This window comes from Hydra viridissima, unplaced genomic scaffold, assembly GCF_058129835.1.
Source record: "Hydra viridissima isolate aposymbiotic clone 2 unplaced genomic scaffold, HvirCarnegie_v1 scaffold_5, whole genome shotgun sequence".
NCBI lineage: Eukaryota > Metazoa > Cnidaria > Hydrozoa > Anthoathecata > Hydridae > Hydra > Hydra viridissima.
In genome coordinates, this window is record NW_028324304.1 from 10461293 (window position 1) to 10484778 (window position 23486).

General features: G+C 28.8%; 2 protein-coding genes across 3 annotated transcripts in view; one reads left to right on the top strand and one right to left on the bottom strand.

Moving 5' to 3' along the window:
• LOC149888584 (uncharacterized) overlaps positions 1-7534 on the top strand; it is a 33436-nt gene extending 25902 nt beyond the window's left edge. Inside the window, exon 2 of the mRNA XM_090087155.1 lies at positions 6887-7534. Within this exon, the coding sequence (XP_089943281.1) occupies positions 6888-7412 (525 nt within the window). The 5' untranslated portion in view covers position 6887 and the 3' untranslated portion in view covers positions 7413-7534. The remainder of the gene's footprint in view (positions 1-6886) is intronic.
• Positions 7535-14179: 6645 nt separating this feature from the next.
• On the bottom strand, positions 14180-21126 carry LOC145188733 (transcription factor E2F5-like). 2 transcript variants are annotated; one of them, XM_090087147.1, is made up of 8 exons: positions 21109-21126; positions 20887-21007; positions 17573-17807; positions 16287-16524; positions 15843-16062; positions 15564-15761; positions 15300-15414; positions 14180-15154 (listed from the first exon to the last, which is right to left on the bottom strand). In XM_090087147.1, the coding sequence occupies exons 3-8, from the start codon at positions 17759-17761 to the stop codon at positions 14705-14707; spliced, it is 1410 nt and encodes a 469-aa protein (XP_089943273.1). In that variant the 5' UTR covers positions 17762-17807; positions 20887-21007; positions 21109-21126; the 3' UTR covers positions 14180-14704. The 2 variants fall into 2 exon arrangements, with proteins under 2 accessions (XP_089943273.1, XP_089943271.1); XM_090087145.1 differs by lacking the exon at positions 21109-21126 and having other exon boundaries at positions 20887-21030.
• Positions 21127-23486: the final 2360 nt, after the last annotated feature.

Genomic DNA, 23486 nt, shown 5'->3' on the forward strand with positions numbered 1-23486 from the left:
ACTCGATATATATATATATATATATATATATATATATATATATATATATATATATATATATCGAGTATCATATCTAGTAGTCTACATGGGCAGGAAAACCGTTTTAAAAAAATACACAGTGCTTCCACCGGAGTAACTTTTAACCCGTTATAACATACAAACTCTTGAGGTAGTTGAAGTAAATTGAGTTAGCGATATATATCACTACGTAGAAATCACTTTTGCATTCATCATCAGACATGATTTCTAAACAAAATTGCTTAACTCCGAAACGGTAAATCTGGATTCTTAGGCAAATTAATTTGTACATTTGTAAAAATTTTTCGTCGTCTATGATATTTGATTCTAATGCAAGTAATAAACCATTTCTAGCATTTCTTAAAGGAGCCATTTTTAAATTTTTTCTGTTTATTTCAAGATGTTTTCTTTTTTTTGAAGCGGAAATTCGTAACTAATTTTATTGGAATACCGCAACTGCAAGTCGCAACCGCTCGATCCAGACCTTTGTCGTCTGCGTTGCCGTTGCAGTTTTTATATCGTAAGCTCTCTATTATCACATTTAGAAGAGTTCCTTTTAGTTGATGCTGTTGAAGTTTGGTAAAGTAACGGTGGAGAAAATATTTCAAATCTTTGGCTACCACTCGTTCTGGATGTACCTTAAGTTTACCATATTAGATGGCTATGTAAAGTTCTATGGTACTTTAAAAAATGGAAATGACACTACTACTCTTTTTCTTTTTTTGAATGTTTGAAATGTTCATAGGGTTTCTGGTGCCAAATTGTTATCGAAACAATAAAGTAAACAATAAGTTAATTTAAGTATGGGAAGTCATACAAAACACACTTTTTACTAAAACTTAAACAACTATGTTCAACTTTTATACAAATCTTTTTATCAAAAAAAACCTTTTGATCAGACTAGTTTACCGCAATACTGAAGTAAAATACTAACACACTTATTGTGAGGGCGGCGTTTCTTAACAATTTAAGTTATTAATTTAATTTGATGTTTGTTAAGTGTTAATGAAGGTAAGGGGAAGTTTGGGTTTAGAGTTGTATGGTTGCGAAGGTATATGGAGGTCGGGATCGAGGGTAGTGGTGTGGGAAGTACTTGGTTAGGAAAGGGCGAGGTTTCGGGATAATTTGGTTAGGAATGGGTAAGGTTTAATCTAAAAGGACTAAACTAATATTCGCCGTCCTCAGTGTATTCTATAATATAACTCAAAAAATATTCTATTGATGTCTAATGGTTAGCACTCTTATATTCATAACTTTTATATAATACAAATAATATTCTCTAACGCTTTTTGCAGTGCTCAAAACTGTTTACATAAATTACTCATCCTTTTTATATCTTCTTTTTGTTACAAATATCTCTTCTTTATTTGAATCTTCTGATTATTCTCTTTTAACCAATGTTAAAATCTTCTTTTCTTCTTTTATTCAACTGCTTATAAAACTGCTTGTTTACCAAAGTAATTTTCTTATCACAAAATTCTCTCATTTTAAAATTCTTCTTGAAACTTTCTAAAAACTTTCTCTTTAAAACTTGGTCTTCTTTTCTTCTTCTCTCCTTCCAAAGAGACGACCGTACTCATCAGTCCTTCTAATCTCTATCTTGATCCCTCTCTATTCCGTCTCTTCTTTATTTTTTCGAGTTTTTATAGTTTTTGATTGTTTTTCGGTTGCGATACCTATTCATCTTTTATTTATGCGGCAGGTCTTCGCGTTTACGTCTTTTCCCAGTTGTATTTAACTTTTCTTACACTTTATCGTTTATGCGTCTTTGTGTTTACATCTTTTCCCAGTTGTGTTTAACTTTTGTTCTAACGCTTTATCACTTATTTATGTAAAGAGTTGATGAATCATCTTGTGTACATTTTTTTATCGATTGTCATTTTTTTTTTAGTTCTTCCTCCTCACATTATACAAAAATATTATCCAATTTTTTAAAAAATGTTGCATTTCGGAGACAAATTCAAATGCTGGAACTGTTAAAAACAAGTTCAAAAGTAGAACTCATGTGAGAATGGCTTAAAGGAAAAGTAGACCTTAACTAAAATGAAGCTGTAATTTTTTAACTGGACGTTAAGGCCGCTTTCTTAGCTACTCCTCTTCTTTTTTTAATTTCCACCTTTATCCACATTTTAGTTCAACTCTCTTTTTCGCGTGCCATATGTTGGTTATAAATGTATGGTCGCCTATATTTGGTGATTTGAAAAGCACAAATTAGATTTAACCCTTCGACTTTATTACTTGTTTTGTTACATTTTAAGAGCTGCAGCGTTTCTGTGAGCGTTATTTTTCAGCCTCTAAGTATAAACATATCTTTTGAAGTTGAAATACGTCTTTATCTTTGTATAAGTTTTATACCTACCCAGAAAAGTGACATCTAAGTATTATTAAAAAAATTAAAACTGATAAACCTGAGTTCTGGGTAACCTTTTTTTAAGAATCTTATATAAGTTCGGTTATGGTTTAGAATTCGAACTTAATTAATAGGGTTTATTCAGAGTTTGTGCAAGTTGAAGGTTAGGCGTAAAGTAATTTTAACGTAAAGGACTAATCAATCAAATGGGTGGTAGGGGGTTTTGTTGGTAAAATATTTATTTAAATAATATTCTGTAATCTATATTTTGTTTTTTTTTTTTTCCACAAAAAACGGCCTGTTCGGTATTACAACCCTCAAAAGTTCGGCATTGCAACACAAAACATTTAAAAATGAAATTCTGAAAAATTTCATCATTACAGATACTAAGAATCTGTTTTTTAAAACATTCACTAGTACATTCAACATTCGACATTCGATGTTTGACATCATAAATATTACATCCACCTAATTAAAGAATCTAAATTAGCCACCAAAAAAATGTTAAATTTTCTTTTTTCCTATAATCAAAGAAGTGTTTATCAAATTAAAATAATATCTAAAAATTAGTTGAAGTTTGAAAGCCTGCTAGGATCCAAAAGTAAGCCTTTGGTGAGGACTTCGACGTTTTTTTTATTTATTTACGAATTGATTTGATGAGAATTAAATTCAAAAACAAATCCGACAATTGGACATCCAATTGTCGATTTAATGATCCCTCTATTTGAAAGGCATTTTTTGTTGAGTTCGGTAAAGTAATTCAATTTTTTAAAACAACTGCTATATTTGAAGTTCAAATTTTTTTTTTTAAATCAACATATCCAAGAAGAAAATAAATTTACAAGCAAAAATCACGAAAACAATTCTTTATTGCTTGAAATATAAACGGCTTAATTCCAAAATCATGTGTGCCGATGTTCGGGTTGCAATACCGAGTAGAGATCCATGTTCGCATTGTGAACAATTAACGGATGGTGTCCTCACCTTTTAACCCAAGAACATTCTTCTATAGGTCTTCAACTATAGCTCCTGGACTAGAAAAAAAAATTCAAAACCAGGGTTCATATCGTTATTATGTGACAGACGGTTTTGATATTTAATTATATGGAAGTTATAAATATTAACTATAGAAATTATAAATATTAAAGAAATTATAATATTATTTATAGAAGTTAACAACATAAACATATCTGTAAGTAAGGATTTAAATTCGTTTTTAAGTTCTGATTCATTTTTTTCACTCAGACTATATTCAGGTGAAAACGGTTCTTTTATTGATGTAAATATGGCAATTGTTAAATATTTTTTTGTTTTTTTCAAGTCTCTAAAAACGTTTTCTTTCTTTTTCAAAAATATTTGTGTGCTTACTGCCCTATTTTAAAAAACAGTTTGACAGAGTTCACTTAAATGTCAATATACGATTTACAAAAAAGCCACCAGGTGCCTTTTTTTTTTTTTTTTTTTTTTATATAAAAAAGAGAGCTATATAATGTTTGGCGAGCTGAAGATGATACGAAAAAAAAGATCAAAGACGTTGGAGAGATTTAATTATGGAAAGTTTATGAGTGTAAAAGATGTAAATTAAAAGATGCCAATTAAAAAAGATGGCAATTAAAAAAAGCTGAGCTGCTATAAAAACTTTTACTAATATACTTACCTTAAAAATGGGAAAATTTTTAAAATGTTCGAAGAACTTAACAGATAATTGTTGGATGATGTTTTTTCGAATACTAAGTTAGATTGCAATAAAGAAATGAAACAAAATGAAGTAACAGTTGGGACATCTGGCTCCGAAATAAGCTCACCTTCGAAGCCATTTTTTGCAAAATATTCGAGAGCGAGACATTTCTAATTACTTCTCTTGTTAATGCTAATAACAGTAAAAACTTTGTTAAGCAATGCAAGTTAGCTTATACAAAACAGGAAAACAAGATGCATCAAAAACGTTTGGCGAGTTAGATTTTGCTCCTTTAAAACCTAATAAAATAAACTCTTTTTTTTATTTTAAATCTACCTTATGATCCAATTCTATATACGTTGACGTCCAATTCCATATACTTTGACGTAATGAAATAAAAAATTTTTTGTTTTAATTCACCTTATGATCCAATTCCCATATACATTGGACGAAGCTTTGGTTTTGTATGTGGATGAAGTATTTAGTCCATATCATACTCTTATGCAGTCTGGTGCTAAGTCACATTGTGCTAATATATATCCATCGTACCATTTTATAACAGCTGCAAAGAAAAAATGTTATTCAAGCAACCCCATTTTGGTATCAGAAATTTTTGTAGATATAGTTTTACAGACTTAAATTAATCATACAGTTTCAAAGTTGTTGGAAAGTCAAATGGAAGTGCTGCATCAAAATAAACCTCAAGATATAGTTATGGCATATAAGTGGAAATGTGGTGATAGCAGTGGTCATTCCACATGTAAGTTTAAAGTGGTCATTTCACGTGTAATCTCAAAGGAGGTGATCCTAATAATGTAAAATTACAAATGGGCTCACTCGTCAATAATCCGAAGCTAAAAGTGGACCAACAACCAATGGAAATAAAGTAAAAGATATTGTGAGAGCGGCGTTCTTTTTTTTGAGCGCCGTAATAAATAATTTAATGTTATTTATGGTTAATGTTTGTCTGTATGTTGATAAGGTAAGGGATTAAGAGGTTTGGGCTCTGGGTTTTGTTGGGATCAAGGTTGATGGTATGGGGAGTACTTGGTTGGAAAGGGCGAGGTTTGGGGATAGTTTGGTTAGGAATGGGCAAGGTTTAATCGTCAAAGGGTTAAGGTTTTGTTTACCATCCTCAGTATATTCTGTAACTCAATATAATTCAATAAACGTTCTATTAGTGTGTTATGGTTAGCACTTTTTCATTCATTACGCTTATATGAATATAAGTAATATTCCCTTACTCTACTTTTAGTGTTCGATATTGTTTTTATCAATTATTCCTCTTTCTGTTCTTCTTTTTTTATACGAATATCTCTTCTTCTTTATTTGGAACGGTTAAAACTTCTGGTTACTCTTCTTTAATCAAAAATACTTCTGATTTCTGTTTAATTCCTTACTTCTTCTGATTATCAAAAATATCCTCTTCTTTTTATGCTCGTCTATCATAGTATTTTTCAATTACAAAAATTCTCCCTCTTTAAAATTCATCTTAAAAACTTTCTTAAAACTCTCTTACTTCTCTTTAAAACTCCGACTTCCTTCCTCTCGTCTCCAACTCCTCCTAACTGTAAGACATTTTTTTTTTTTTTGAGCTTTTTTAGTCTTTGCTTGTTTTGTAGTTGCAATATCTTTTCATTTCTTTATAAGGCAGGTTGATGAGTCTTCATGTTTACGTCTTTTCCCAGTTGTATTTTTAACTTTTCTTTTTTCTGTTTTATCATTTACTTACGCGATAGATTGATGAATCATAGTGTGTTAGTTTTCTCCCAGTCGTTGTTTTTAAGTTTTCTTCTTTTCTCTTTATCGTTTATTTATATGGCAGGTTGAATAAGTCTCCGTGTGTACGTCTTGCCCCGTTGTAGTTTTTAACTTAATTCTTTTCGCTCTATGATTTATTTATGAGAAGAGTTGACGAGTCATCTTGTGTCCGTCTTTTCCAATCTTTTTTTTTTAATTTAATTCTCATGCATTAGATAAAGCAAAATTTTGATAGAGCTGTATCTTTGGTACAATATGGCATCCAGTGTTCGCAAGGTATTATTTCATCGACGCGATGTTATGTGATAGAAAGTATTGCTTCCCAATCGGAATGTCTGAGGAAGCCGATAGTGGCTGATGTTATTTCACAGTTACTTTTCATTCTTTCTTACGGTTTATAATATGAAAAATGAAATATGATTTTTTTTTTGAGATTTTTTTAAAGTCTTTGGTTTACACATTAGTCTTTTTTTTTGTGTGTATATGATAAAGTTTTTAACTTTTATTATTGGCATGCATTTGATTAATTACAATGTGTCAACTGTTACTAAAAACATGATAATTTAAATTGATGTAAAGTACCGTCAACCGGGGCCACTTTACTTCTACAGGGTTACTTTGCACCTATTTTGAATTGTTTTTGTAGTTCACCAGCTCTAATAAAAATGTTGATTTTTAAATATATTTGTTGGGCCATTATCTTCAATTTTCGGAATTAATTTTAAATGATGCTGTTATCTTAAGTGTTGCTTTTTTAATATTTATGAAAGTCATTTTTTTTTACCATCTTTTTCCTCCTTTAAAAGTGGCGTGTTTCTACACGAGAACTTCATCAACTGAAGCAAAGTTTTTTTTATGCGAAGAAACAATCAGTAGTTTAAATTATGCACAAAAAAAAAAAAGTTAAATTAGACAATTATTTATGAAAGTGCTGTTCAAAATAGTTTGTGTGTCATGTTTTAACCAAAAAGGGGGAACTTTGCACCAGCTAAGAAAGTGGTGAAAAGCAACCTCAAACTATATATTTTTAAGCATTTTATGGTTTTAAATCTTGCTAACAAATACAAACTGTTTTTAAGGATGGTAAGGTATTACAAGAGGAAGATAGCAGCTCGTAGTTACAAAAATTATTCAACTAAAACATTAAAATTATGTTTGGATTTAATAAAAAATGGAACACTAAGTCAACGTATAGCTGCTAAACAATTTAATATACCAAGAAAGACAATTATTAATAAGTTAAACCAAAAACATTTAATGAGACCAGGTAAACAGCCTATATTTTCAAGATTTGAAGAAGAGTTGTTTGTTTCATATATTGAAGCCATGAGTGATTCTGGTTTTCCAGTGACTCAGTTGGATTTGAGATTTACGGTGAGCTGCTACTTAAACAAAGTAGATAGAAAAGTTGAACAGTTTTCAAATAATGTTCCTGGCAATGATTGGGTAAAATCTTTTTTAACACGATACCCCAGACTAAAAGAACGTTTTGATGCAAATATCAAATGCTGCAGAGCTATAGTAAACGAGGAAACAATACGAGCATATATTGAAAATTTGAAGGAGGTTGTGAAAAAAATTTTTTTTTTACGTGGGATACAATAATTGGAGGAATAAGCCCCTCTAAAATTTTGAGCAAAAGAGGGATCTTCTCAGTGCCAGAATTGTTTAATAGTGTGGAATAATGTGAAAACTTTGGTATTTTAATTCAGTTATTTTATTTATGAGATGGCCTATTTTTGGATTTTTATTTGTTTTGTTTATTTAAAAGAAAATATTACACTTATTTAATAAATTGTTTTGTGAAATTACTGAATATAAACTCATCATTAAATTAACTTTCAGGGCTTTTTTTTTTTTTTTTTTTTTTAGAGTTTAAAGACCAAATTTTTAAACACATAAAATATTTTAATTATTTAAAGTAGCGTTTTTTAAAGTTGTTGAAACTTAACTTTATACTTAAATCAACTTTTTCCACAATATATATACTTTTTGTTAACTTAAAAAACATATTTTTTTTAATTGGTGCAAAGTAACCCTCTTATTGCGGATACTTTGCACCAATTTTAAAACCTCACTCAGTGCCTATTAAATCTTAATTTTTTTTTTCTTTTCTTTATAAAGTCGTTGTAACAACAACTTAGAACTTGAAAAATCAATTTATTTTATTAAGCAAACTTTTTGTTAAGCTTAAATTTAACTTCAGTGAAATAACCATAAAAAACGGAGTAAAGTAGCTCCTGCTGACGGTAGCTTAAAAACCAAATATTAACTATGTGTAGTTAGTGAGTCAATAGATATTTAATTTCAATGTTGTCAGCAGACTGAAGCGATAACGTTTACTAATTGCTCATTTATGGGCATGTTCAAAATTATCTAATACTTATTATTTATTGGTGTTTAAGATTTTGTTAAAAAACATAGTACTTACTTTCTATGTCATAATTTGCGGTTTACAAAAAAACATTTGTTTTAGGTACTTCGATCTGGAATACAGACTTATTCAATTTTTTTTTTTAATTAAATTATTTATTCAGTGTTTTATTGAATAATTTTGCCGACGAAGCCGTTAACCAAGAATTGTAAAGAAATACTATTTTTTCATGCTTTAGAGACTATAGAAGTGCCTAATTCATCAATAACAAGCAAATTATGCTTTTAAAAAGTTATGTAAAATTTTTGTATTAATGCTTTAAGATTATACCAAGAGTTTTTTCGAAAAAGTATTAGATTTTGAAGTCAAGATAAAAAATTATTAAAGCAGGCAAAATATTCCTCTTGGTATCAATGATAATAATCTTTCTACGTCTGTGTTAACAATTTTGTCTTGAAGAATCTTGAAGTTTGAATCCAATATTTGAATCTATCACTTCTAAAAACGAAAATGAGTAATAATATTTGTCGATATGCAAATCTTTTAATAATAGTATTTTTAAAAATTATTTACATAAGTGTAAATATATTTAAGTTTAAAAACGATGGGTTTGGTGGGCTTTAAGCACAGCTCTGTGTAGCGAACAAGTGTATTAGCCAATAAAAATAACATTTTCGTTTAACTGTTTGTTTACTCTTTTAAATTTGATTTTTTAAACAGTTTTTAGCTTTTTTAAAAATACTGCTTCCGACATGCAGTGTTACATAGAAAGAAAATGTCACTTCTCATAAAACTGTTAACAATAAAGACTTCTAGTACAAGATTTTGGATCTTTTCGCTCGTCGTAACTTCGCGATAATTTGACAAGAATTCTTGTCATTTTCTATAAAACTGAAATGCAAGAGTTTTAAAATTATTTATTCCAAATTATTGCTTACAGGCAATTCTAAATGAAACTTAGAATAACATTTGTTTCTTATGCAATTCATTTAAGATAGAATTGTAAATCTAATAAATGTCAAGCTTTCTAAAAAGATTGGAATAGCTTTTTAAGATAGAAAATTAAATTTTTAAAGCTTGACTTAAATACACACGTTGACACTAAAATGCGTAGCAATAAAAAAAAAAAATCGACTTTCGTAGCAATAAAAAAAATATCGACTTTCTTGGCAGTAAAAAAAATATCGACTTTCGTAGCAATAAAAAAAATATCGACTTTCTTGGCAATAAAAAAAATATCGACTTTCTTGGCAATAAAAAAAATATCGACTTTCTTGGCAATAAAAAAAATATCGACTTTCTTGGCAGCAGCGACGCTTATCAATCAGTTATGTCCGATGAAGTTAAGTTAGATGTTCGGTCGTTTACATCATAAATATTTGAGTTAAACAAGATCACAGCTGTTATGCCAATTATTTTTATTATTCTAAATCAAAGGTGTTTAGAAAAATATTGGTAAATTTCTTATAGAAAGCTTAGAGTAGAAAAATTCGAAAGTAATCAGATTAATTCGAAGTAGTACAGTTAGAAAAGAAACCGAATAAAAAATTGCGAAAAAAAACTTTAAAAGAGTTATTTCAGAAAGAAGAGATTTTGATAAAAACTTTTATGATTATTCTGAAAGAATATTTAATCAAGATTTCAGATTAAAAAAAGAAAATCATATATATATATATATATATATATATATATATATATATATATATATATATATATATATATATATATATATATATATATGAGTTCAAATTTTAAAAAAAGCATTTAAACTTAACAAATTTTTATCATTCGAACAAAATTTTCCCCAATAAATTCATTTTTGTGACTTAATTATCGAAATGGGACTTCGTGCGCCAGCTTTTTGATCCAGAATCGCTCGTTGGTGTTCAATTGATTTGAGATATGGATTTTTAACCGATCATTCAAGTAACTCAATCGGCTTCTTATTAGAAGATAAGATGTTTTCTCATTTGCAGTTTTAGAGTCGAAGTCTGAGGATTTTTATTGAGAATGTTTACATATACCTTAGAGTCCATAATTCCATGAATAAAGTGCAGCTTTCCTGTTCCATTACATGGCGTCCATCCTTAAACCATATTCTTACTTCCACCAAATATCGCTGTTCCTTAAATGCAACTGAATTTGAATGCTTTGTCTTTCTTTCTTCATACTGTGAGGAGGAAGAACTAAAATAAAAACAACGATCGATAAAAAAAACGTACACAAGATGATTCATCAACTCTTCATATAAATAACTGATAAAGCGTTAGAAGAAAAGTTAAATAAAATTCGGAAAAGACGTAAACACTGAGACACATAAACGATAAAGCGTAAGAAAAGTTAAATACAACTGGGAAAAGACCTAAACACGAAGACCTGCCGCATAAATAAAAGATGAATAGGTATCGCAACCGAAAAACACTCAAAAACTATAAAAGCTCAAAAAATAAAGAGAGACGGAGATAGAGATTAGAGCGACTGATGAGTACGGTCGTCTTTTTAGAAGGAGAGAAGAAGAAAAGAAAACGAAGTTTTTAAGAGAACGTTTTAAGAAAGTTTTAAGAAGAATTTTAAAAAGAGGGAAATTTTTTATAAGAAAAGTACTTTGATGAACATGCGGTTTTGTTAGCAGTTTAATAAGCAGTTGAATAAAAGAAGAAAAGAAGAAGATTTTAATACTGTTTAAAGAAGAATAACCAGAACATTCAAATAAAGAAGAGATATTTCTAGTAAAAAGAAGATATAAAAAAGAGGAGTAATTGATATAAACAGTATTTAACACTGCAAGAAGCGTTAGAGAATATTATTAGTATTATTTAAAGGTTATGAGTGAAGAAGTGCTAGCTTTTACACATTAGAACATTTGTTGAGTTTTATTATATAACAGAATATACTGAGGACGGCAAAAAGAACCTTATCCCCAAACCTCGCCCTCTCCTAACCAAGTACTCCCAACACCATAAACCTTGTTCCCAACTCCATTTACCTAATCCGCACAACACTAGACCCAAACATCCCTAATCCCCTTATCCTTTACGCAACAAACGTAAACATTAAGTAACTTAAATCATTAAAAACGCCGCCCTCATAATACTTTTTGAGCTCCATCGGACTTCTCAAGATTAAACTTTGACTCTTCAGTTCACAAAACTTTTTTCGAAAATGATAACGAGATGTTTTACATATTAATTAGCAAATAAGAGTTTTTGCTCCCGATGGGTTATTTGAAAGGAATGCTTTCTTGCGTGGAACTTTTACTTTAAATCCACTTTCTTTTCATTGATTTCAAACAGTAAACGGGCTTACTTGAATTTTAAGTGATACCAGAATTTAACAACGAGCTTATACGAGCTGAGCTGAAAATGAAGAATGCAAAACTCATCGTGCTAAAAACCCTTCAACCAATTTAAATTGGCCGGCCTTTTTAATTTTGGCTCACCTCGTTTAGGCTCATTATGTTTTCTATTTTATTTCTTTTGAAAATTAAACTTCAAAATAAAATCAAAAAAATTTATTTTCAACTTAACTTACATTGAATGTAGCATTGACTTAACTCTTCAGTTTGCTGTATTGCTTGATTGTGTTCTAAACTGATAAAAAAGTTTAAACAAAAAAAATCTTTACTTGAAATACCTAAAAAAAGCAAGTACTTGATGATGACATTTTTTCTACGACTAAAACATTACTAACAAGTTCACTCGCTCATCTTTTTATTGAGCTTTATCATTTATAGTTTAGGGTTAGGCTTGTTAGGCGCGTCGACTAACATCTTTTTTGGTAAACACTTTTTAATTGAAAAGCTGTGTAATTTTAAAAAAATACATTCTTCAATTTTATTTTGTAATTTTTTGAGTGTAAATTAGCGATATCTAAGGAATTTTTATTAGTATTAAGTCCCCATCTTGCTCGTTTTTTACCGGCTTCCGAATTTAAGAAATATTTGTAAAGTGGATTCTAATTTTGTTATCGGTAGCGTTATTTCGGACCATATTAGGCGCGCCTAACCTGGCCCGTTTACTTTGCTGACGAGATTTCGAAATCGTATAAATTCTTGTTAAATTGTTCCATTTTAATCCTCCGGTAACGTAACTTCAGGTCAAGTTAGGCAAAACATTTTTGCGCCTTACTTGGCCCGTTTATTCGGCAAACGAGAGTCCAAAAATTATTAAGTTCATTTAACTAAGTTTATTTTAATTGTTCGGTAGCGTAACTTTAGGCCAAGTTAGGCTCCCTCCCCCGCCCCTCTCTATACCTAGAAGCGTTAACATTTCTTGACTAACTTCTTAAACATGCTAAACCCGCGCCTGCAAGTGGATTTAAATAAATATAAAAAAAAAACACGGAAAAAAAAAAAAAAGAAAGAAAAAGAATATTAACTTTTATTTTAAATAATTTATTTTTATTTAATTACTTTACTTAATTTTTATTTTATTAAAAAGTTAGTATTCTTTTCTTTTTTTTTTTCAAACTAATTATTCATAGCTATTTAATTAGTTTGTGTTTGCTTGATCATTTTCTATAAAAGATTCTATAAAAGAGCTGATAATGATCAATTTTGTAACAACTAACATCTTTTTGATTTAAGAGGTTTTGAAAAATAAAGATAAATTGCCAATTAAATGCCCTAACAGTACGGCTGATAAAGTAAAGAAGGATGGCTCAAAGATCATCGACAAAGAAATGACAAGTTGATTTTTAATTTTCGATAATTTTGTCAGAGACTTTCTGGAAACATTTAAAACGACAGAGGGGCACCAAACGTCATCCAGAATTCAGGTTAAAAAAAGTAGTGAGCGCAAAAAGTCTTACTTTTCGTAATCTAAAAAAAACTCAAGGTTAAGCTTTCTACAGACATGGTGATTGATCAAATTAGTGGTGGCGGTTTCAGCAAAATGTAATTCCTTCATAAGGACACTTTTATCACCAAATTTGAGTCAAATCATTTGGGTGGTCAAGGAATTAAGGTCCATATAGGCATCATAAATAGCCTAAAACAAAAACTAGATACTTGGATAGACATTCCGACCCAAATTACAACCTTAAAATTGCTGCGTAACTTGGAAAGAGGCTCTTAGTAGGTATTTTGAATATTAATTTTAACATTTATAGTACCAGCTTAATTTAACGGCAGTTAATATTTTATATTCGATGAACATTTTAAAATATTATCGAATATATTAGTATTACACCCTGATGCAAGATTAAGGAAAAATTAAGAAAAAGCTTTTCTGAAATAAAACAAAGTAGATCTCTAATAGCACTTTTAATAACATGGAAAAATCTTAAAGCGTCTTTTTCTTAAAAACGTTAAATTTTAACACATTTTATTGCAGATTTTTCTTAAGTCGTTGGAGATTTTGATTTTCTGATATAAATTCCTTGGCTGAAAAACAAGACAATACATAATCTTTGTTGGTTTGTTTGCTACTCTATACTATGGTTACCTAGTAAGCACACGACGTTGAAATAGCGTTGATCGACGTTGTTTCAACGTCGTGTGCTTACTGCAGTGGTTCTTAACCGGTGCTCCGCGAAATTATGAAACTCAAAATTTAATGTTCACTCACTTATTACATTACACTGTAATGATTACAGTTTAGGTAAGAAGCTACAATAATTGGATTTCAGTGCTCCCCCAATTTTTGTCATGATTAAAAGTGCTCTCCGACTTCAAAAAGGTTAAGAACCACTGGCTTACTGGGTATATACCTTTTATAATTTATAAATATATATTTATAATTTATATATTAATATATATTTATAATTTATATATTAATATATACTTATAAATATAAATATAAATTAAAATCAAACGAGAAACAAATTTCTTTTTAAGATAATCTATAAAAAATCTTAATAAGAAACAAACTGAGATTAAGTTTAATAAACAAGAAACAAACTGAGATTAAGTTTAATAAATAAGAAACAAACTGAGATTAAGTTTAATAAACAAGAAACAAACTGAGATTAAGTTTAATAAATAAGAAACAAACTGAGATTAAGTTTAATAAATAAGTTATATTTCATTCCTAGACTTAACACAATTGTTATATCGTATAAAATCAAAGACTTATCATCCAATGAAACTATAATTACTACTACAATAATAGGTCATTGGTCAAATATTTATAATATAAAATAAATTATTTTACAAATAAAAGCTAACATGTATAATATATATGCAAACCATTGTTTATATACAGGAAAAAAATTCAAGTATTTATAGTTTCACGCAGACATAATATAAAGATAAGTTGTCACATTAATGGTCCCATATCACGTAACTCATAGAAAAATAATTCTTCAAATGAATTTTCATGCCATTATTTAAAAGAGAATTTAAAAAAATTCGAAATAAATACTAAGGACATTTTTTGGCTAAATTTTTGAATTTCATTATGAACTTATATAAACTCAAGTGGTAGAATGAAATTGCAAGTGTGCCAAAAGTAAACAGCTTTCCAAAGATATATGTACATAAATATATAGATCAATTTTTTATTTACTTTTAAAAGAAAATAGTTCATAAAAATGTGTCCACATCAAAAAGATCACTAATTCCCTCATTGCAATCAAGAGAAAACAAATAATCTTCAGCTTTGAAATTAGGTTCGAGAGAAATTAGAGGAGATATCGCTAGTTCATTCCGATAGCAATTCTCATTATATGCTATAAAGTCTTCTGAGTCAAGTTTATTCATACGCATCATACCACAATTCATTGAAGAGAGTGTGGTATTGGCATCATAACTTGAAAATTGGCATTCTTCAAAATAACCTGAACTCTGACTAAGATTTCCTGGAGAACGCATATTGTCATTGCTGAATGGAGAAAATTCTGATGCTGAACTTGTAGAATCTGAGTAAGCACAATCTTCAAGCTTTTCATTTAATGGTGGAACATTCTCTTTATTGTCAGGACACAAATAAACATCAATTGGACCATTGGAACTTTTCAGCCAGATCTGTATTGACTAAACAATAAAAAAAAATATGATTAAAAAATAAAATTATCAAGAAAATCTTTTAAGACTTGATTTTAAGTTATGTTAAATTGCTTATTCATAAACAGCTTGAACTTTGTCTTTAAAACTGATGTAATTAGGAATAAAAACAAACCTCATTGGGATCAGGAACTTCTAACTTGGTTTCAGGAGGAGCTTTAATAGCAATCACAGTCTTATTATTAAAGTCTCTTATACCACGAATATCTTGATAAGTAACATATGAATGTCTGAATCTCTGTTAAGGGCCATTATTATTATTATTGAAAAGAAACACTAATCTTTTTCACTTTAACTTATTTGAAGCACAAATCACCTTGCTAGAATATTGGAACTATCAAAGTAATTGACAAGATATTATCTAGGCATGAAAAGATACTTGTTGTAATGCTTAGCACCACTGCATTGTTTCATTTCATTTTGACATTGTTGAATAAGTTCATCTAGTTTTTCTTCAGACAATTTTAAATCTTCAATATCTTGATGCAAATCTACTAAATTTGTGGCAAGGATTGCTTCTTCATGATTTTCATCATCAACAATGTTTTCATTTTGACTTTCTAAGTGCTTTGCACCACTATAATAAAAACAATTAAAAAATTAAATTAAATAAAAACTTAATTTTATTTTTAAGAGTATTATTTATTAAAAGTCTTACACCCATTTTATATTGTTCTTTGAATTCTTTTCAATCACACCAATACCCTCTAAAACATTTGTGATGTCATAAATTCTGCGTTTTTGCACATCAAGTAATTCTGCAGCTTGATTGAGATCAAGAATTCCGCTTACTGAATTGCGAAGCAGTGAGACAAATCTTTTTGTAAGGATCCCCAAAGAAGTTTCATAACGTCGCTCACATGCTGGTGATTTTAGAACTGACAAAGAAAAAAGCATAAAATTTAATGATAAAAGCAATTTAACCCTATCTGCATTAGGCTATAAAAATTACATTCTGAAAAACCTCAACTGAGGGGTACTTTTAAAAATAATACATTAAAATACCCCAACTGTGTGTTAAGACTTAACAATTTAGAGGATTTTTAATTAAAATTAATTTTAAAAGGAATAAACAGTTTTTTTGATATTTAACTCTATATACCAGGTTTTACTTCTAATATTGGATGATGCAATTTTGAATCAGATGTTGCAGGTGCTATTGGTTGTGGGGCTGTTCTGATCCTCTGCTTAGTTTGTGAAGTTGGTACAGAAACCTTTGATGATGGTGTTTTGAAAGTTGCAAATATGATGGGTTGTAATGTCTGCATGGCTAATGGTTCTTGTTGACGATTTTGTTGCTGTAAAACAGCTTTATGCTCAAGATCAAGCTTTCGTTTTACCTTTAACAAATAAGTAGAAAATATCCAATTAATGAATTATCATAGAAGTCATTCATCAAGAGAACATACAAACAACCATATATATATATATATATATATATATATATATATATATATATATATATATATATATATATATATATATATATATATATATATATATATATATATATATATATATATATATATATATATATATATATTCACACACACACACACATACATATACATACATACCTGTTTGTGTATGTGTTTGTATAAAATAAATATACACACATGAAAGCAATACTCAAGTAATACACAAAAAATTACATCGTATAAGATAAATCAAAATAAGAATAAATAAAGAGAAGATAGAACTTTGTTAACACTGTGTACATGTACACAATATGTACATGTACATGTACACAATAGAAAAACTATTAATACATGCATTGATTTTTATAACCTCTTTAATATTAACCAAGATAAACATTAGAATGAAAACTGAAATTTTGTTAACTTTCTGCAATTTTAGCTAGTAATAGGGAAATCTTGTAAGAAAAATTTGTAGTGAAATTTTTACAAATGTTGGAAACTTTGCATAAAAATATTGCAAACTTAACTATATTAATCAAAACACAACTTTTAACACATAAACTTATACTTTATTTATTGTTAGTATACACCATACTAACTTAACACATAATCCATTAAATCAAAAATCAAAAATAAAAAAAAACACTACAAAAATGTGTCAACTTTGATTGTTAAGTAAACAATCTGTAAAGATGTTACTATTCCTTTTTACTGTACATAACTTAGCTACATAATAAATAAAAAGATAAATGTAATACGCAAACTCACATGAATGTGGGTTAACATCGATGTAAAGTCAAATATACATCAATATATAGTCAAATATACATTAAATCACTATTTAATTCTAACTATTGTTACAACAATTTTAAAACACAGTCGTCAATTTTACTATATTATTAACCCAAATTAAATCTAATATATACACGGATAATTGTATGATCTTAAAAGTTAAAAACATTTTTTTTACCTGAGGTTTCGGCTGACTTCTTTTCGCTCTGTCGCTAGCAGGCGTTGAAAATGTTTGCTTAAATTGACTATCCGAAGGAGTTCCGGGAGATGAAGTAGGTTGATTTAATTCTGAAATAGATCTAGAGCTTCGAGATTTTTTTCCTTCGATTTCAAAAGCTTCAGGAATATCAATCACTTTTGTAGCCATTATAATTATTTAAAGAGTACATGAAAATTTATTCTCCTTTTTGAGCCTAATTAAGAAAATTTCACAATACAAAAACCTTACATTTCTTGCGAAACAACAACTACTAAACTTTAAGCAATTTTGAATTTATAAAAATTTTTATTTTAGATTCTCTGATGTAAAAGATATTTAAAGATAATTATCTCATGATTAACTAAATATTTGTTGAGATATAGAAAACATCAAGTTTCGCGCGTTTTTTTAGTCGAATGTTTTCGATCGCGGTCTAGTTGCACTCAATATTAATTTAATTCATCTTATTGGTTGAATTTTCCCGCCAGTTAAGATTTTCATTGTTCGTGTAAAAACGCGCGGGAAAATTTAATAAAGAAAGTTCAAAATTACTTGGTTAGCTCTGCAATTTACTGTTGTTTAATTTTTTTTTTTTTTCCCTACATTTTTACGTTATTTCTCTTATTAATAACAATATTAAATTTTAGAGTTAATATGATTTTGATAAATTTAATTCAATTATAGGGTTATTTATTTTGTTAATGCTTACTATAATTATGGCCTCTGTTAAGATTACATAATGCACATTATAACTATTAAAATGCAAGGTTTATGGTTATTATCATTAACAGCTTGATTATTATGATCATTATTATGCAAAAATATCGACATCATTATGATGACAACAATAATCAGTGTATTCAATTTCTCTTAGGGTAAGAGTATGCCGATCTTCTCGCAGAATGGCAATTAAACCGGTATGAGAATTCAAATCGTATGGTTCATTAAGTAATTATGCTACCAAGCAACAGCAACCAGATACGCACATTTTAACCTGTTAGTTCACAGCAAGGATATTTGTTCACAGAGACACGATAAAGAGTAAATGACCCAGAACTTTTTAAAAAAAAAAAATCAAAAAACGTATTTTGATTACCTAATGGATATTGTAGTACGAAACTCTGAAAAAGTCTTTTCAGATGACCTTTTTCCTTTTTTTCTTTTTTTTTTTTTTTAACCGTTCCTAAATTGCACCCTACTAATCAGGTTTAACATAAAATAAACAGTTGCGACTGTGTGAAGCTATTCACTAGTAGCGATTCATTCGTAAAATGAAATGATTAAGTTTAGTAGTTATCATATTGACAACTCTGTAAAACGATTAGTAACCAAACTAAGCTCAACTAACTTTCAGTAATTAAAACAACCCACTGTCAGCCGTGGACGCAGACTTAGTCGAAAATTAGAATGTCGTTACGTGAGGGAATTTCAAAACAAAACTTTGGAATAAATTTTAGAAATCGTTTTGAATATGAAGAATATATAGTTAAAAAAAAAACAAAAGTCGCAGTTTAGAGAAAATGAACTACTTAAAAAATTTGAAAAATTTTTTTCTGCATCATGAGGATTTTTCGGAATGTGAAAAAGTTTTGCACCAAGTTTTTATTCTGAAGTTATTGCAGTAAGCCTAACTTCTTGTAAAATTATCTACCTTTAATGTAAATTTTGTCTGTATCTCAGAAAAATACATCACTGTTTCCATGACATTTGTCATATTTCTGCAATGTAAATAAATGTTTTTTTGGAAAAAAATTACCATGGTTTTTTTGTCCAGTTTTTTTTTTTTATGAAGAATCACAGCACAAAAAAGTGATAATTTATTTATTAGAACATGTTCTTCGGAGTTGAATATCTCAAATTTTTCTTTAGCCTTTTTTTCTTGCTTACAACACATAATAAAAGAAAAAACCTGGTCGAAAAAAAAAAATCTGCGAAAAAACACGTGGACATCACATGCCGTTTTCTATCAATTAATGATCCTTATTAAAAATTTTCAGTTTTTTTAAAAAAGTTTCTTTTGTAGTAATCTTCTATTGTTTGATCAGTTGTTTTCAAAAACTAACTACATACAGATTTAATAACAAACAACGAGGTTTATTTATTTGTTAAGAAAATATCATGAAAATGAAATTCATTTTAGTAAACTTACGCAGCTGCTTGTGACTTAATCATTACTTTACAAAAACGTAATAACTCATCGTAATTGACATGAAGTGAGGCTCCCTCCCCAGATTAAAGCAAACTCAGAATAGTTTTTTTTTTATTACTGGCTTTTAATATCCAAATAAAAAAATGAAAAAAAGAGTTAAATAAATATTTTTCTTTAAGAGGACGAAGCATTTACGATTTAATATTCTAGATTAAGTGGTAAATTTATCTTTTGGTCATCGCTTGAGGTAAACTTCACTCATCAGTAATTCCTCCGTAGACATAGTCATCAAGAATTGATTTCGTACATGTAGTTTTTATTCATAAACTCTTTACCAGTTTTAATACACACACATCACTGGGAATCACGGTAAAAAGGAATTGTGTCCTAATATTCGAAGGTGAAAGATTAAGAACCGTTAATATCATTCAATCTTTGTTTGTAATATGCACAACTGCTGAAGATAATAAGCTGCCAAACGTATTTTATTCTTATTTTTTTAATATTATAAAATCTTTAGGGATTAAAATTGAATGATTAGAAAAAAAGGAGAAAAATTAGATAAAATGACAAACAGAAAAGAAAAAAAAAAAAAAAAAAAAAAGAAAGTCTGCTATTAAAATGATAATATAAAAAAGTCTACTAAACATTAGTTATTGAAATTTCAATTTTTAAAAATCAAAGGCTGGGTTCAGCATAACTTTTGACTTTTAAAGCGAGCGATTGAAATTTCCTTCGCTAACCATTCGAAAGTAAACTACTAAACTTGCCGCATTAACGCGCACCTAACACTAAAACTGAAGATTTACACGTAGCAAGTTTCTCATCGAATGTGTTACGTAAAGCAGCTTTCATAGGTCTTAAACAAGTTAAAACAAATCTCTTTCAAGGGTTTGTGTTTTCTGCTAGTTTATATGGAAGGATCCCTGCAATTAAACTCCATTCGCCCCCAAGGGTAAAACAAGAGAGCCCAATCCGAAATTAAACAAGTATGGAAAAAAAGATATTTTCAATATTTCAGGATTCATTTTTATGTTATATATGTGTGTGTGTGTGCAAACACACACATATAATCTAAATATCTGTTTATCAATCTAAATATCAGTTTCATTTTAAACAACGAAAAAAAAAAATTGAATTTAACCTCCTGTTTATCTTGGCCCTCCCAAGATTAAATCCTGTATGTGCCACTGCAGGTCTTTGGTAATGAAATCAAATATAAAACCATTTATGAAATTTAGATCCCAGTTCCTTTTTATTTTTATCTAAAGATAGAAAAATTCACCAATTGTTAAGCCCAATATTACTAAGTCATTAGAACAACAATTTTTGCTGAAGCAAGGTACGCTCAAAGAGAGCTGCTCACCGATGTTTTAGTCGCAAGCATCTTTGAGCAAATATGTAACATAAATATTGCATAACCTAAAATATAATTTAGTAAACAATAGGCTAATAAATTGTAATCTAATACTATCTCCGTTCCACAATAGTTTTCACATTTGGATACTTTTGGTCCGAATATTGAATATGTATGCTATTTGAGTAATTTTTTAAAGATTTGCTAAATTTGTACCGTTTTATATATTTTTAGAGTTCCTTTTGGCACTTTTATAACTATTTTAAAAAAGTGCCAAAAGGAACTCTAAAAATAGTCTAAAAGGAACTCCAGTAACGAAAGTTATAGAACAGATCGGCAAAGAAGAAATTCGAAATATGATGATGAAAAATGCTTTACCAGCTATACGCGTTTAATAAATGTGTTATCAGCTTAAAGCTTGTTAGAATACCTTTAGTAGTCATTTTCAACAAGCTATTACTTTTAAAAATCGGTCTAACACAAGTTAACCTATAGCCATAAAAGTTTGATCAAATGGGTCAAGTATTTTGGAATAAAATTTATGGATCAAACGTGACAACTATTGTAAATTAAGTGTTAGAAAGTATTAGTAAAACATAGAAATGTTCTCTCATTACATATTTATATCACAACATAAATATATACATTAGAGTATTATCACAGAGCTCCTTAATCTATAGATCGATAAAACTGTGAATTTTCTTTCAAAGAAATGTATTTTAAGGCGATTCTTGCTGTAAAAATTTCGGAAACTACAAGTTTACTAATTTCCTCAAAATTGAAAGTTACCGCCACCAAATAAGGTTACCTTTCCTAAAACAAGTTTAACCCATCAAAAAATTTATCACAAAAACAGCAGATAAACAACGAGAAATAAATAATATATCAAAAGCTTCCGAATAAATATTTCTACTCGTGATGCAATTCAATATTATATTTCTTTTATCATATATTTATATTCCAGATATTTCATATTATAGATATGCTTTTACGATATTAAATTTCAAGTTTATTGCCAATAACTCATTTTTTAAATTGTTTTACTTTTTAAGAAAATAAACTTTTGCACAACATTCCGTTTCCTTTTATTGTTTGTAAAAATAGCGTTTTTTACTTTTGTGATTTATGTAGCGGCATGTGATAAAGCAATGCGTTTATTAGAATGTAAACACGTTGTTTCAAAAAGTGTTAGCGCTTAAGTATTCCCGGCCACTAGCTTCCTACAACAAGCTCATTTTTCGAACGAATCACTTTAACAGTTGGCCTCACCACGGATAATAGAAGTGTTTCGACTCACTGATGTTCATCTTGAAAAGCTCTTTTTTTAAAGAAAAGGAGTAACTATTGTAATTTTTTTTTTTACTTATAGTAATTAAAAATTCATCAAATTTTCTAATATTCTGCTGAGCTTTCAATTTAATTATTTCCGGCATGTTGTCCGTTTAATATAAATGAATTGCTGAAAACATAAACTATTCTAAAAATTGTAAAAAAGTTTTATTTCGGTGATTATTAATAGAATGAAATATTGTTTGACACAGTACACGTTACTCCTCACGCTTATTCATTTTATCTGTATATACAACACAAAACATTATTAAGCTATTGTTGCAATAAGACAATTGTGTTTTAGATGGTTTTCGTGGCTAATTTCTTGTTAAAAAAGTGATCTTTGAATTTTATCGGTCAATTGCTAGAATTGCGAGAAAACTAAAATTGTCAACTACAAAGAAAGAAAAACATAATGAATTATCTTTAAAGATTATCATTCCTTACTTAGATTACGGATTGATTTTTAATTTGCGATTTTCCCGAAATCACATGAATATTGCGGAAACTTGTAAAATAAATGTTTAACCAGCTACGATGTGTTTCGACTCAAAATTATGAGTTAAACTTTTTTTTCGGATTTAAGATTTCTTGTGCAGATTGTAGCATACGACACTTAAAATGAATTTAATGCAAATGATCAGTTGGATTAACTTTAATTAAAATGTCATTTTTAATATATTTATCTTCTCTTTTAAAATATCATTCAATTTTATTCCCATGCATTTTGAGCAGATGAGTTATCTAATTTTCAACTTCACAGCTGCATTATGCCGCAAATAAGTTAGAGGAAATAAGTTAGAGGAGGTTAAAATAAGTTAGAGGAGGTTAAAATAAGTTAGAGGAGGTTAAAATAAGTTAGAGGAGGTTAAAATAAGTTAGAGGAGGTTAAAATAAGTTAGAGGAGGTTAAAATAAGTTAGAGGAGGTTAAAATAAGTTAGAGGAGGTTAAAATAAGTTAGAGGAGGTTAAAGTAAGTTAGAGGAGGTTAAAATAAGTTAGAGGAGGTTAAAACTGTTGTGGGCTCCTTTTGCTTATTTACGGTATTATGCATTTTA